At 44.7% G+C, this 15,497-nt stretch overlaps 2 protein-coding genes and 1 pseudogene across 2 annotated transcripts; 2 read left to right on the top strand and 1 right to left on the bottom strand.

The window, feature by feature from the left end:
- Window positions 1-4,887: 4,887 nt before the first annotated feature.
- LOC135531132 (26S proteasome non-ATPase regulatory subunit 13-like) lies at window positions 4,888-8,626 on the bottom strand. The gene is made up of 9 exons (XM_064959246.1): window positions 8,407-8,626; window positions 7,624-7,737; window positions 7,436-7,491; window positions 7,162-7,292; window positions 6,806-6,977; window positions 6,502-6,581; window positions 6,158-6,283; window positions 5,799-5,861; window positions 4,888-5,055 (listed from the first exon to the last, which is right to left on the bottom strand). The coding sequence occupies exons 1-9, from the start codon at window positions 8,505-8,507 to the stop codon at window positions 4,903-4,905; spliced, it is 996 nt and encodes a 331-aa protein (XP_064815318.1). The 5' UTR covers window positions 8,508-8,626; the 3' UTR covers window positions 4,888-4,902.
- A 715-nt stretch (window positions 8,627-9,341) lies between these two features.
- Window positions 9,342-10,696, top strand: LOC135531128 (NAD-dependent protein deacetylase sirtuin-3, mitochondrial-like). The gene is given in 4 exon segments (XM_064959243.1): window positions 9,342-9,526; window positions 9,528-9,599; window positions 9,815-10,047; window positions 10,596-10,696. Coding segments are annotated over 4 exon segments (591 nt in total).
- A 219-nt stretch (window positions 10,697-10,915) lies between these two features.
- LOC135531133 (NAD-dependent protein deacetylase sirtuin-3, mitochondrial-like) lies at window positions 10,916-14,265 on the top strand (annotated as a pseudogene).
- The last annotated feature ends 1,232 nt before the right edge of the window (window positions 14,266-15,497 follow it).

The following is a 15,497-nucleotide window of genomic DNA, read 5'->3' as shown; positions in this document are numbered from 1 at the left end:
GGTGAGGCAAAACCAAGGGGAGGAGGCCTGTCTAGGTGAGGCAAAACCAAGGGAGGAGGCCTGTCCAGGTGAGGCTAAACCAGGGGGAGGAGGCCTGTCTAGGTGAGGATAAAACCAAGGGGAGAGGCCTGTCTAGGTGAGGATAAAACCAAGGGGAGGAGGCCTGTCTAGGTGAGGCTAAACCAGGAGAGGAGGCCTGTCTAGGTGAGGCTAAACCCAGGGGAGGAGGCTTGTTCTAGGTGAGGCTAAACCAGGAGAGGAGGCCTGTCTAGGTGAGGTGAGGCTCCACCAACACAGCCATGTTTTTAAAACCAGAGGTCCAAGGTCCTTCATGGCCTTGATCTGAACAGGGAAGAGAGTGAGGCTAAACCAGGGGAGGAGGCCTGTCTAGGTGAGGATATCATGAAACAGGCCTGCTGTTCCAAAACCACAGCCATGTTTTTCACATCCGTGCTTCTCATTGGTCCAACCGTCCTTCATGCCCCGTGAATCTGAATATGTTAAGAGAATGCATTTAGGGTGAAAGGTTAACTGGGCTGCACCCAGTAACTACAACTAGGATTGGTCTCAATGTCTTGTGTTACAGGGGACATCAAAGAAACAGAGTATTCCCTACAGCTTTCTGGGGGACAACCAGGAGTCATGACCCAGTTCAAACCGGTGCTTCTCATTGCTTGATTATTATTCCTTGGCCCGTGAAATGAATATGTTAAGGAGAATGCATTTACCTGCTGTCAGGTCCAACCCTGGTCTCCAGATCAAAACCTTCTGGTCCACTCTCCAGGATCAAACCCACAGACAGAGCCACCAACCAGCTCCACCTGCAGGGACAACCAAGAATCAATTAGACCCAGTTCAAACCGTTTACAAATCAACTTCCAGATAAACTCTCAACCCTGGTCTCCAGATAAAACCCAACCCTGGTCTCCAGATAAACCCCAGTTGTCACCAACCCTGGTCTCCAGATCTGGTCTCCCAGATAAACCCCAGTTGTCACGACCCTGGTCTCCAGATAAACCCCAGTTGTCACCAACCCTGGTCTCCAGATAAACCTTCCCAGTTGTCGCCAACCCTGGTCTCCAGATAAACCCCAGTTGTCGACCTGGTCTCCAGATAACTCCTGGTCTCCAGATAAACCCCAGTTGTCACCAACCCTGGTCTCCAGATAAACCCCAACCCTGGTCTCCAGATAAACCCCAGTTGTCACCAACCCTGGTCTCCAGATAAACCCCAAGTCTGTAAACCCCAACCCCTGGTCTCCAGATAAACCCCAACCCTGGTCTCCAGATAAACCCCAGTTGTCACCAACCCTGGTCTCCAGATAAACCCCAACCCTGGTCTCCAGATAAACCCCAACCCTGGTCTCCGGTTGCCTTATTCCAGATAAACCCTGGTCTCCAGATAAACCCCAGTTGTCACCAATCCTGGTCTCCAGATAAACCCCAACCCTGGTCTCCAGATAAACCCCAGTTGTCACCAACCCTGGTCTCCAGATAAACCCCAGTTGTCACCGACCCTGGTCTCCAGATAAACCCCAACCCTGGTCTCCAGATAAACCCCAGTTGTCACCAATCCTGGTCTCCAGATAAACCCCAACCCTGGTCTCCAGATAAACCCCAGTTGTCACCAACCCTGGTCTCCAGATAAACCCCAGCCCTGGTCTCCAGATAAACCCCAACCCTGGCCTCCAGATAAACCCCAGTTGTCACCAACCCTGGTCTCCAGATAAACCCCAGTTGTCACCAACCCTGGTCTCCAGATAAACCCCAGTTGCCCTGGTCTCCAGATAAAAAGTTGGCACCGACCCTGGTCTCCAGATAAACCCCAGTTGTCACCAACCCTGGTCTCCAGATAAACCCCCAACCCTGGTCTCCAGATAAACCCCAGTTGTCACCAACCCTGGTCTCCAGATAAACCCCAACCCTGGTCTCCAGATAAACCCCAGTTGTCACCAACCCTGGTCTCCAGATAAACCCCAGTTGTCACCAACCCTGGTCTCCAGATAAACCCCAACCCTGGTCTCCAGATAAACCCCAGTTGTCACCAACCCTGGTCTCCAGATAAACCCCAGTTGTCACCAACCCTGGTCTCCAGATAAACCCCAACCCTGGTCTCCAGATAAACCCCAGTTGTCACCAACCCTGGTCTCCAGATAAACCCCAGTTGTCACCAACCCTGGTCTCCAGATAAACCCCAGTTGTCACCGACCCTGGTCTCCAGATAAACCCCAGTTGTCACCAACCCTGGTCTCCAGATTGTCCCAACCCTGGTCTCCAGATAAACCCCAGTTGTCACCAACCCTGGTCTCCAGATAAACCCCAACCCTGGTCTCCAGATAAACCCCAGTTGTCACCAACCCTGGTCTCCAGATAAACCCCAGTTGTCACCGACCCTGGTCTCCAGATAAACCCCAGTTGTCACCGACCCTGGTCTCCAGATAAACCCCAACCCTGGTCTCCAGATAAACCCCAGTTGTCACCAACCCTGGTCTCCAGATAAACCCCAGTTGTCACCGACCCTGGTCTCCAGATAAACCCCAACCCTGGTCTCCAGATAAACCCCAGTTGTCACCAACCCTGGTCTCCAGATAAACCCCAGTTGTCACCAACCCTGGTCTCCAGATAAACCCCAGTTGTCACCGACCCTGGTCTCCAGATAAACCCCAACCCTGGTCTCCAGATAAACCCCCAGTTGTCACCAACCCTGGTCTCCAGATAAACCCCAGTTGTCACCAACCCTGGTCTCCAGATAAACCCCAACCCTGGTCTCCAGATAAACCCCAGTTGTCACCAACCCTGGTCTCCAGATAAACCCCAGTTGTCACCAACCCTGGTCTCCAGATAAACCCCAACCCTGGTCTCCAGATAAACCCCAACCCTGGTCTCCAGATAAACCCCAACCCTGGTCTCCAGATAAACCCCAGTTGTCACCAACCCTGGTCTCCAGATAAACCCCAGTTGTCGCCAACCCTGGTCTCCAGATAAACCCCAGTTGTCTCCGACCCTGGTCTCCAGATAAACCCCAGTTGTCGCCGACCCTGGTCTCCAGATAAACCCCAGTTGTCACCAACCCTGGTCTCCAGATAAACCCCAGTTCTCGCCGACCCTGGTCTCCAGATAAACCCCAGTTGTCACCAACCCAGTTGTGGTCTCCAGATAAACCCCAGTTGTCACCAACCCTGGTCTCCAGATAAACCCCAGTTGTCACCGACCCTGGTCTCCAGATAAACCCCAGTTGTCACCAACCCTGGTCTCCAGATAAACCCCAACCCTGGTCTCCAGATAAACCCCAGTTGTCACCAACCCTGGTCTCCAGATAAACCCCAGTTGTCACCGACCCTGGTCTCCAGATAAACCCCAACCCTGGTCTCCAGATAAACCCAAGTTGTCACCAACCCTGGTCTCCAGATAAACCCCAACCCTGGTCTCCAGATAAACCCCAGTTGTCACCGACCCTGGTCTCCAGATAAACCCCAACCCTGGTCTCCAGATAAACCCCAGTTGTCACCAACCCTGGTCTCCAGATAAACCCCAACCCTGGTCTCCAGATAAACCCCAGTTGTCACCAACCCTGGTCTCCAGATAAACCCCAACCCTGGTCTCCAGATAAACCCCAGTTGTCACCAACCCTGGTCTCCAGATAAACCCCAACCCTGGTCTCCAGATAAACCCCAGTTGTCACCAACCCTGGTCTCCAGATAAACCCAACCCTGGCCTCCAGATAAACCCCAACCCTGTTCTCCAGATAAACCCCAGTTGTCACCAACCCTGGTCTCCAGATAAACCCCAGTTGTCACCAACCCTGGTCTCCAGATAAACCCCAGCCCTGGTCTCCAGATAAACCCCAGTTGGCACCGACCCTGGTCTCCAGATAAACCCCAACCCTGGTCTCCAGATAAACCCCAGTTGTCACCAACCCTGGTCTCCAGATAAACCCCAACCCTGGTCTCCAGATAAACCCCAGTTGTCACCAACCCTGGTCTCCAGATAAACCCCAGTTGTCACCAACCCTGGTCTCCAGATAAACCCCAACCCTGGTCTCCAGATAAACCCCAGTTGTCACCAACCCTGGTCTCCAGATAAACCCCAGTTGTCACCAACCCTGGTCTCCAGATAAACCCCAGTTGTCACCAACCCTGGTCTCCAGATAAACCCCAACCCTGGTCTCCAGATAAACCCCAACCCTGGTCTCCAGATAAACCCCATCCCTGGTCTCCAGATAAACCCCAGTTGTCACCAACCCTGGTCTCCAGATAAACCCCAGTTGTCACCAACCCTGGTCTCCAGATAAACCCCAACCCTGGTCTCCAGATAAACCCCAGTTGTCACCAACCCTGGTCTCCAGATAAACCCCAGTTGTCACCGACCCTGGTCTCCAGATAAACCCCAGTTGTCACCAACCCTGGTCTCCAGATAAACCCCATCCCTGGTCTCCAGATAAACCCCAGTTGTCACCAACCCTGGTCTCCAGATAAACCCCAGTTGTCACCAACCCTGGTCTCCAGATAAACCCCATCCCTGGTCTCCAGATAAACCCCAGTTGTCACCAACCCTGGTCTCCAGATAAACCCCAAGTCCAGATAAACCCATCCCTGTCACCAACCCTGGTCTCCAGATAAACCCCAACCCTGGTCTCCAGATAAACCCCAGTTGTCACCAACCCTGGTCTCCAGATAAACCCCAGTTGTCACCAACCCTGGTCTCCAGATAAACCCCAGTTGTCACCAACCCTGGTCTCCAGATATACCCCAGTTGTCACCAACCCTGGAGGTGGAGCCACAGGATGTGCAGGTCTATAGTTCCAGACAGTAAAGCACCGACTCAACTAAATGTTATTTTAATTGGGTGTTATTGTGCTGGGAAATCGCCTGTGGCCCAGGTGACCATGGATACAGACCTATGTTCATAAGAAGCCTCCAGATATTAATGATTTGTCATAAGTGACATACGATTGGTGGATTGATGACCAACTGACCTCGTTCACGGGGATCTTGGCACTCTGTCCAATCTCATGGAAGGTCAGCTGTCTGTTGTTGGCGGGACGAGTGAACGTCATCTAGACGGAGGAGAGAAGAAGAGGTAGACCTGTTAGGGCTGTTTGGGAACATCATTTACATGTATCCTCGTCATTAAGCAGGCGCTGTGTCCCAGAGAGACTGACCAATCAGTGCATTCAATAGTAAGTTGGTATTAAAAAAAAAAAAAAAAAAAAAAAAAAAAAATTGGGTGTTGGAACCTAATTTTTTCCAATTTTTTTCTCCCGAATGAAACAAAGTCCCCTTTTTTCAGGATGTAATAAAATGTATCACTAGCCACTTTAAACTATGCCGCTTTATATAATGTTTACATACCCTACATTACTCATCTCATATGTATATACTGTACTCTATACCATCTACTGCATCTTGCCTATGCCGTTCGGCCATCGCACATTCATATATTTTTACGTACATATTCTTAATCATTCCTTTACACTTGTGTGTAGAAGGTAGTTGTTGTGAATGGTCGGAGGGGAGGGGCAGGCAGACACTGAAGGAGGAACGTTATTAACCGGTTCCCACGCTTTCAAAATAACTCTTCTGGAACAGTATAGATCACTTTCGTTCCCGGTTCAGATTCTGTTCCTCTAAAAATATGACATTTTTCAGTTCCTACCCTTGGGTAAAACAAACACATTCATTCATTGTGAAAAGTAAAACCTGTATCCAAACGTCAGTTCTCCTGCACTATAAAACATTCAATTAGAGAGAGCATTAGTTCTGCCGTGTGGGGGGGTGGGAGAAAGAGAGGAGAACCCACCTCCATCACACACAGCAGCTGAATCTTCTGCATCAGTTTGGCTTCGTTGGCTGCCAGGTCAGGCTGCAACACAGATACACGTTGAGATGAGTTGTGTTTGTTGGTTAAATGACAGGTGATTTCTAATCTTCTGTGATTATTGTAACATTATTAACTTACATTATCATTTTTTTTAAATGGGCCTCCAATCATAGCACCTCAACAAAACCCATGTCCATGTGAATAAACAATAACACATTCTGGAACGAGACAACGGGAGCTACAATAGTTTTCCCTCTTTATTTCTTGCAGTGATAGTTTCCATAGAATACATTCAACCGACTGTTGTAGGCCGTACTATAGCCAGTTGTGCTGGTTACCTGCGCTCCCCAGGCAGACTTGTAGGCCTGGAACTTCTCCACGTTGCCTCCGTTGAAGGAGTACAATGTGTCTATCAGCCACTGCTTGTCTGTGCTCCTTAGGGACTCCAGTACTGGGTGCATCAGCTAAAAACACAAGCAGAGACAGGCTGTCAAACAAAGGCTGTCAAAGCCATCTGGCGCTTTGAAGGTAAAACTTGAGCCCAAACTTTTGTGGCTGTAGCTCAGCCAAAACTAGCTTTAAAATGGCTGCTTGATGCTTATTATCAGACAGACTAATATCTCACCAAATGGGAGGACGCCTCAAAAACACTACTATCACAAGGGTGGTGATGGGTAATTACCAGCTCTCCGAAGTTGTAAACTCCCTCTCCTAAGAGTCCAGCCAGACCCAGTGTGAAAGCCCTCTCCTGCTTCTCTGTCTCTGATGGATATAAAGATATCAGTTATGACAGCTAGTGAATTTTAGCACACAAAAAACTAATAACCCCTCCAAACAGTTGTATTTATTATTCTAAAAAAATAATAAATAAATAAATATATATATATATATATTCTAATGATGCTTTTGTGATTTTACCAACATTAAATTCTGCTGTATGATTTCAGTGCAACATACTGCCTCTGTACATTGTAAACAGATGTTACCTGGCAGGTCTTTGATGTCGACACAGCCAAGGTAGCGCAGAGCGTCCTTGTAGTAAGAGGCGTGGTTCCCCACGATGCGGTAGTATTTGCTGGACAGGTCGTAGAATCGTCCGTGGACTGACGTCACACCCGGCAAGTTATTCAGCGTCTCCTCCACCTCCTCAATTAATATCTGCAGGACGGAAGGCAGGGTTCGCATACAGATACACTGGATTGAAATGTACATACACGTACATCTGGCTTCAGTAAGCTTTTGATTGTTTTGATTACTGCCGTCTTGGGACAGGTCTCCATTGAGATGTTTGTTTTCCAGGTTTTTTACCTACAAGTTACTGTATGCCCAGACAGTGTGTTACCTTTGTGGCTGGAAGGTCATTTATCTCCAGTTTAAGGGCTCCAATAGATGTCTTGCACAGAATGACCGACTCATCGTTGCTCTTCACCTTCTCCTTAGTCTTCTCAAGGAAAGTGATAGCATCTTTAGGATCTGAAAAGGAGAACTTGGTTGAGCTGGTTGAAATCCCATGAGTGCTGATACATGCTGTATCTGAGTGGATTCAAGTTCAATTACTTAGCATCAGCGAAGAAGGTGATAGGACTACAGACTGCATGTCACGACTGTGTTCTTACCGGTCATTTGTCTGGCAACATACAGGATGATCTCCACCAGAGACAGGGGGTTGATTCTAGAAAAGACAGAGAAAGAAAAGGTTACAACTGAACTCTCTGAGATTAGACGACTAAACAGTGTTGTAATTCTAGCTACCATTCCAATTGTCAGAGAAGCAGTTATTACTGTAGGTTGGTGTTGGTCCTACCTGTGGTCAAAGTCACTGAGGAAGTTATCGTACAGTTGTATGAGGCCATCTCCTGTGGCAAAGCAAGGGTCTTTTACAAAGTCTGTGAGCTTTAGGGTCAACTGATGCCACAACCTGTCAATGGAAAGACGAGGTATATGGTTAGGTACTAAATTACATGATGCATAAGAAACAATCCTGCACTGAATGGGGTTAGAGGCAAGCTGGTCAGATTTATTCACCTTTATTTAACTAGGCAAGTCAGTTAGGAACAAATTCTTGTTTTCAATGACAGCCTAGGAACAGTGGGATAACTGCCCTGTTCAGGGGCAGAACGACAGATGTTTACCTTGTCCGTTTGGGGATGCGATCTTGTAACTTTTCTGTTAACTTACTAGTCCAACTCTCTGACCACTAGTCTACCTGCCGCCAGATGAAGGGAAGACGGAGACTATGAATACCTATGGCCTTGCAAGATTGCAAAAGTCCCTAAACGCAACAAAAAAAAACGAACGTTAACTAACGAGCTAACTAACTTGCTAGCCTCCCTGTCTTCTGAAGCATTTTAGCAACCGTTAACCGCAAAGCATCAAGGAAGATTGTGGACATGACGACTATCATAACAATACATTTTCGGTAACGTTAGTCACATGTTACGAATAAAATATATTTTATGTTTTATTCCACTCTACACAATTCACTGATGGTTGGTGTTTTAGCTACTGTAGCATTAGTAAGCTAACTCCATGACTCAGCGCATGAATGACACAAAAACTAGTTAACGTAGACAGACGCTTTCCTTACTTTTTGTTGTAAAACTCCTCTAGTGTGTGCCATTCCGATGCCATCTCCGGAGTCGAACTGATGCTCTGTTGCGTTTTGAGGTACCCGGTAACATCTTTCATTGTCGCGGTAGGTTTAGATTTAGATACCGAATGAGAAACGTGTTGACAACTTGTATCTATAATGGCTGTACCTAGCTAGCTAACTGAACAGCTAGCACCACAAGCAAAGAGCAGACGCAAAGACTCATGGGAGCTGAGCTGACACAGGAACATCTACCGTAATGTTTCTAACAAATACGCGTATGCGTGTTTTTTATTACCCCATATATATATTTTAAATATATGTAATCACGATAAGTAGTTTAATTACTCGATATTAGTGGACCAAACTGATATTTACAATTGATAAAATAATGACAGTGAGCACTTATATTTAAATTGTTTATTCTAAACTGTATTATATGATTTTACATATTTTACGGTAGAATCAGCCTTCGTCACGAGTTCAAAGGTAACCAGAGCAACAACAGACTAATGCAGCGGCTCACATTTGTTTTGAGCGAATGTTGTGCATTATGAAATGTAGCTAAAGCTTAGGAGAGTTATGCTATTGAAATGGTTCTTCTTGTGTAAAAACATGCGCTTCAACTGCCTGCTTCCAAAATGAAGATGCGGCTCTAGAGAAAGCTACAAATATACTATGTATTTCTTGCAGCGAGCTATGACTTATTTTATGTCCTCTCCAATGGTCTACAAGGGCAGGTTATGTCTGTATCATACTATTACATCAGTACAGCTACATTCATCAAACTCAAACGTAAGCAAGAGCCTAAATATCGATTTGAAACTAATTGTAATTTGAAAGCTGCTTTTGAGATTGACGTGAACATTACATAGACCTACAGGTAATATGATCGATGAGGATAGTAGCTCGTTACTCAGTAACTTCACCACATGCATTACCTTCTCAGATCAACAGCAAGGACATTATTCCTCGCTCCAAGGCATAGGGATGTTCACGGTCTACGTCCAAGCCGAGACAGGACAGTCTGGTGGCCTGGGTTTCGAGGACTGTTCTGTAGAGGAGGAGAGGAGGACTCCAAGCAGCAGACGCTAGAGGACCTCACTAAGAACATCAGGCGGACAGTACAAGAGGATCATAGTGATGGCAGGGGCTGGGATCAGCACACCTAGTGGGATCCCAGACTTCAGGTGACAAGCGGTATATTTTAAATGCTTGAGGTGCACTTGACAGGTGGGCAGGGTGCGGTTTTGCACTTTTGGGATGATTCCATTGGTTGAAGTTCCATCAAATGCAGCCTCAAATATTTGGAAAGTGTTTGAGATGTTCAGTCAACCCATGTCAGGAATACAATGAATGCACAGACTTTGTAGGAAACCTTTTTCTCCCTACTTTCCTTGGACAGGTCCCCTGGCAGTGGTCTCTATGACAACCTCCAGCAGTATAATCTTCCTTACGCAGAAGCCATCTTCGAGATCAACTACTTCCATCACAACCCCAACCCTTTCTTTGCCCTGGCCAAAGAGCTGTACCCAGGCAACTACCAACCCAACCTCACACACTATTTCATACGTCTCCTTCATGACAAGGGCCAGCTCCTCAGAATGTACACGCAGAATATCGACGGCCTGGAGAGACGTAAGTGGATCCACTGGTATGACCATATTGAAAAACAGTTCAGATAATACACACAGGAGCCTGTCATCTCTCTCTCTCTCACACACGCTTTGTGGCTGCTGCCAACATACTGACTCAACTCCAGCCACTTTAATCATGGAAAAATGGATGTGATAAATGTATCACTAGCCACTTTAAACAATGCCACTTCATATAATGTTTACATACCCTACATTACTCATCTCATATGTATATACTGTACTCTATACCATCCACTACATCTTGCCTATGCTGCTCTGTACCATCACTCATTCATATATCTTTATGTACATATTCTTATTCATTCCTTTACACTTGTGTGTATAAGGTACTAGTTGTGAAATTGTTAGGTTAGATTACTCATTGGTTATTACTGCATTGTCGGAACTAGAAGCACAAGCATTTCGCTACACTCGCATTAACATCTGCCAGCCATGTGTATGTGACAAATAACATTTGATTTTATTTGTTTCACTGTCTCTCTCCCTCTCTGTCTATCTCGCTGTGTTTCACTGTGTGTGTGACTCTAGTGGCAGGAATCCCCCCTGAGAAACTGGTGGAGGCACACGGATCATTTGCTACTGCTACCTGTACTGTGTCTCAGAGTCTACAGGGGGAGGAGCTACGGTGAGTTGATTGACTATCACCCCATTCTCAGAGCATTTCCCTGTTACAACTCATTCATATTATTGGGAGACTTCAATCCATCTCGCTCCGATACTGTCATTTGTGAAAGTTTCTTAAGTTTGAGAAAGATAATAAATTGATGCAGTGGCTTGTTGTTAAAATATCTGTAGTTTTGATTTCCTGTATTTCTCCTGTGTGTTTGTCTACTTCTTGGCCTGATATTATGAAGGGGACAGTCCCTAAGTGTTCCACTTGTAAGGGCGTGGTGAAGCCTGACATTGTCTTCTTTGGGAGGAACTACCTCCTCACTACTTCAGCTACCTGAAGGACTTTCCCCTGGCAGACCTCCCTCTCATTATCATGGGCACCTCTCTGGAGGTGAGGAACACTGTTATTAATGTGTTGTTAAGATGTTATACACATGTCATGTGGCTGATAATAAGCTGTTATTCACAGTTATAAACATGTTATAAACCAGTTAACACGCTATTCTCCTGTCAATCAGGCAGGACAGGATTTCACTCCAGTAGTCCAGGGTTCCTATAAAATATATCTCCGGTGTGTGTGTGTATATATATATAATATATTTGTATTTTTATTTACTGGAGACTTAAAACATGTTGTTCCATGTCAATACACTAGGTGGAGCCCTTTGCCAGTCTGGCCGGAGCTGTGAGGGACTCTGTCCCTCGCCCTATCAACAGAGACCTGGTGGGGCCCTTCGCTTGGGGGACCCCGCGACACAATGATGTGGCCCAGCTAGGGGATGTGGTCGGTGGGGTGCAGATGCTGGCTGATGTCCTGGGCTGGAACCACCAGCTGGAGGCTCTCATGGCTGCCAATGCTAAGAAGGTTGGTTCATGGGAAATCATCTGATTTACACACGTGTCACGTACGCATTTAACACACAAACGCACCTAAACCCTGGGCTCTTTGCATTCACTGATTCTCAGAGCATTCAGAGAGTCTGGACAATCCTTGTCCGGCAGGAAAAATTTATTGAAAAAATTACAAATTGTTCCGTTATTTGACTTTGAATAATATTTCTCTCAAAACTGTGATTCCTAAAAAATGTGTCTTTAGATTTGGTCGACCAGTCAGATGTGTCTGAAATCTTAAATGAATCAGGAATGAGCAGGGACAGCTCTACCATAAGGACCCCTTATTTATGTCCTCATTACATGGAGTGCAACAAGGCCACTCATGGTCAGGAAAGTTCTCAAATGTTGATAGAATTAAATAAACAATATTCAAATCACTAGGGCCACAACCATAAACTGTCAACTCCATCTCCCTGATAGGATGGGAACTTTGGTTAAAATATGTTTATTTTAAATGAGATTTTAGAGTCGTGAAGCACCCGAGGAAAAACTAAATTGCTACTTTGTATACAACTTGAATGAATAAACATTTACATTTTTGTCTACTCCGTAAAACAAACTCTTCAGATTTTCATGTAACGTAAATTCTGTCTGAAAAAAATCTGATAGATTGATGTTTTTGTTGTAAATTTTCAAAATGAATTATTTTCTATATTTTACTAAACCTTTGTGTTGAACTTCTATTTTTAGAGGTAAAAAAAAATGTCTGTTTTGAGTGTTTGTTGTCCACTTCATCAGTGACGGTCAACTCCGTCACAGACGGCTAAACCTTTAAGATACGTTGTTCTGAAACATATACTTCAACTATTGAAGTACTTACTGTCCTAGACCTAAGGGATAACGTTTTGTACATTTTGTTTTATGTTCTGAAAAAACATACCAACATGCTAATGAAATTAGCCTGGAGCATTTATATAGCGCTATAAAACAAACAAAAGGAAGTTTGGAGATTTGAATTTAATGTCAGAGACAATCTATGGAAAATAATGAACGACGTGGAAGGTGTGTGTTCACGGAGTGGAACTGACCTTCCACAGGTTACATTTTCCATATATAGAATCTTTAGTTGATTATCCCTTTTATAACAAAGCTATAATTTTAACATATTTGCTGTAAGGAATGTGTTCATTTTCCGGTAGAAATGCGTTCAACATCCACTGAAGTAGCTAGCGGTTGCTAGACAGCTTCAGGAGTTGCCATGGTAACCAAGCAGACTTGCTCGTTTAGTTTAACAAACCATCAGTCCCTCGTTTGCCTTTATGAACATCGAATTCAACAATGGCAATGATGTTTTCAATTGGACGTTTACTTTGGCTTAGCTCAAACATAGAACATGTAAGAATGAACTATAGCCAATGAATTCTATCATGCAAATATACCATGCGTTATAGGGAAATACTGCACACTCTAGAATGCCCTTCAAGCCAATCAGAAACAAGTATTCAACAATGCCCATGGTATAATTAAGCAATAAGGGTGTGAGTATATGGCCAATATACCACGGCTTATGGCTGTTCTTAGGCATCGACACAACGCGGAGCCAGCTAACATTCAGGGCTCAAATGGATGGTTTGAGCCCTGAATTCGTATTGCTGAAAGCTGCTGTGATAGTCAGACCATATAACAAGGGATATGACAAAGACACGGCAGTTTTATTACGTTGGTAACCAATGCAAAAGCAATAAGGCTCTTATGGGTTTAGGAGAGGCACATTATACCACGGGGGTTATGAGCCAGGTCTGCATCACCCCTATGAAAGTGCCGTGCCTAAGAACAGCTCTCTTTGAATAATCAAAAGGAATTAAACAATCAAGGCATGCAAAACACTTGTTGAACGATAAACATAGAAAAATGTACTGCCTTTTAAGGTGTCTGACGGCGGTCACTATTCATTTGTAATATTAAGAAAAATATTTGTTAAAAAAAAAAAAAAAGTTTATTTCCTCATCTTTCAAGAATCCCTGATGTATTGTAGTGCCATTGAGCAGCCGTGTTTATCCAAAGTGACTTAGTTCCGTACATCCATTTGACATCGGTGTGGTCCTGGGAATTGAGCAGCACTATCCGGAGCTGCACTGAGCTACAAAGGACCACTTCAAAATATAAATTCAACCTCCACTATGGGGATCTTCTGTCTGTTTGTTTTTAACCTGCAGGCTACAGAGGAGGAGGAATGAGACGGGTCAGTGTCTTTAAGATAGCGTTCAGAATGCCTCACCGCTGCAGTCCACCTCAGCCCACCTGCCTCATGGCTCAGGACGACAGCAGACTGTCTACTCGGCAGAGAATCTATCACTGAATGAACTCTCTTCAACAGACTTTGATCCACACAACGGTCATTCAGCACAACGCAGAGGCAACAATGGAGGAAGACATTTAGGACAAATTGGCAATGTATTGGGTTGGTTCTATGGATTATAGTTATTAGTTTTCTGTGAAATGTGTAAATATCTTGAGATATTCTTTTATGCTTTTAAAAATTCTGTCTCATGTACAGTTTTTGCAGTAAATAATTAGCATAAAGACCCTAGCATAAAGACCCGTACAGGCCTGGTTTTGTTGTCAATGTCATCGACCAGACCTGTTGACCATGATGTTGCTAATGATCTTGGCACTTTGAAACCAAATCAGCTCCTCTGTTTTGTCAGTCACAAGAGATTACGCTGCTAATAAAGCTGAGCAACAATTGGAACTCTTAGCATGAAGTGTGTGTGTGTGTGTGTGTGTGTGTGTGTGTGTGTGTGTGTGTGTATATATATACAAGCGTGTGTGTGTATATGTGTGTGTGTGTGTGTGTATATATATATCTGTATATATGTATGTATGTATGTGTCCATGTGACCACCAGATGGAGCTAAAGTACAGTATTGTGAACTCCGTTCAGCCCTCTTGAACTCAAATAGGTCATTGATTCATTAAATGGAATTCAATCAATGCAGTTCTACTTTGTTTAAGGTCAAATCCATTGGCCTGTGAACTTCCTAATGGACAATGCTGCTGAAAGCCACAGGATGAGGACAATGGTAGATCTTCCAGGGCTATGGCTACCCCCCCTCCTCTCCTCCCAACGTGCATACACACACACTAGATGATGGTAATACTATAGGACCCTTTGAAATGCCCTTCCACGGCTTCCACCCTGCTACACAGCCTTGACTACCTGTCACACCCCATCCTAATGTTAAATAACACCATTCATAATTTAACTTGTTTCTATACTGTCCTGACAGGTTTGCATCAAAGAGATGCACATTGGGTACAGAACATAATATAGCAGACGTCAGATTCTCTCAATAGTAGTAGGTGCCTGGAACGAGGCAATGAGAAACTTAACCAGCTGATAAATAACTAGATAGAAGGTTAGTCACACCACAGTGCATTCATTTCACTGACAGAAGTTGACATTTGGTCAGTCTTGTTACAAAATATTGAACAGAAATGCAATGGTTCATTGGATCAGTCTAAAACGTTGCACATACACTGCTGCCATCTAGTGACCAAAATCTAAATTGCACCTGGGCTGGAATAATACATTATGGCCTTTCTCTTGCATTTCAAAAATGATGGTAAAAAAACAATACAAAATAACGTTTTTTTCTTCTTTCTATTATCAGATTTATATTCTACTACATTCCTTTCACATTTCCACAAACCTCAAAGAGTTTCCTTTCAAATGGTACCAATAATATGTATATCCTTGCTTCAGGGCCTGAGGTACAGGAAGTTAGATTTGGGTATGTCATTTTAGAAGAAAATTGAAAAAAGTGAGCAGATCCTTAAGAGGATATATTATATGAATACCTTATTATGTTGTAATCATACTGATTTTTAGCTTGGTCTGAATCTGTCTGTCTGGCCTCTCTCTTCCTCTACTGTGAATCCCCCACCACAGCCATTAGAATGAGTTTAATCTGTGTTGTAGCA

This window comes from Oncorhynchus masou, unplaced genomic scaffold, assembly GCF_036934945.1.
Source record: "Oncorhynchus masou masou isolate Uvic2021 unplaced genomic scaffold, UVic_Omas_1.1 unplaced_scaffold_1525, whole genome shotgun sequence".
Classification (NCBI taxonomy): Eukaryota; Metazoa; Chordata; class Actinopteri; order Salmoniformes; family Salmonidae; genus Oncorhynchus; species Oncorhynchus masou.
Note: the sequence above shows the minus strand (reverse complement) of the source record. Positions and strands in the feature narration are given on the sequence as shown.

What these genes read in the sequence shown, in the direction of transcription:
- LOC135531132 (XM_064959246.1), bottom strand. Translation starts at nt 8,507, where the DNA reads ATGAAAGATGTTACCGGGTACCTCAAAACGCAACAGAGCATCAGTTCG. An exon ending in TTTACAACTTCGGAGAGCTG is followed by an intron (nt 6,284 to 6,501) that starts GTAATTACCCAT and finishes TTGTGTTTTTAG; the next exon opens with CTGATGCACCCAGTACTGGA. An exon ending in AGCTGCTGTGTGTGATGGAG is followed by an intron (nt 5,056 to 5,798) that starts GTGGGTTCTCCT and finishes TCCTCCGTCTAG; the next exon opens with ATGACGTTCACTCGTCCCGC.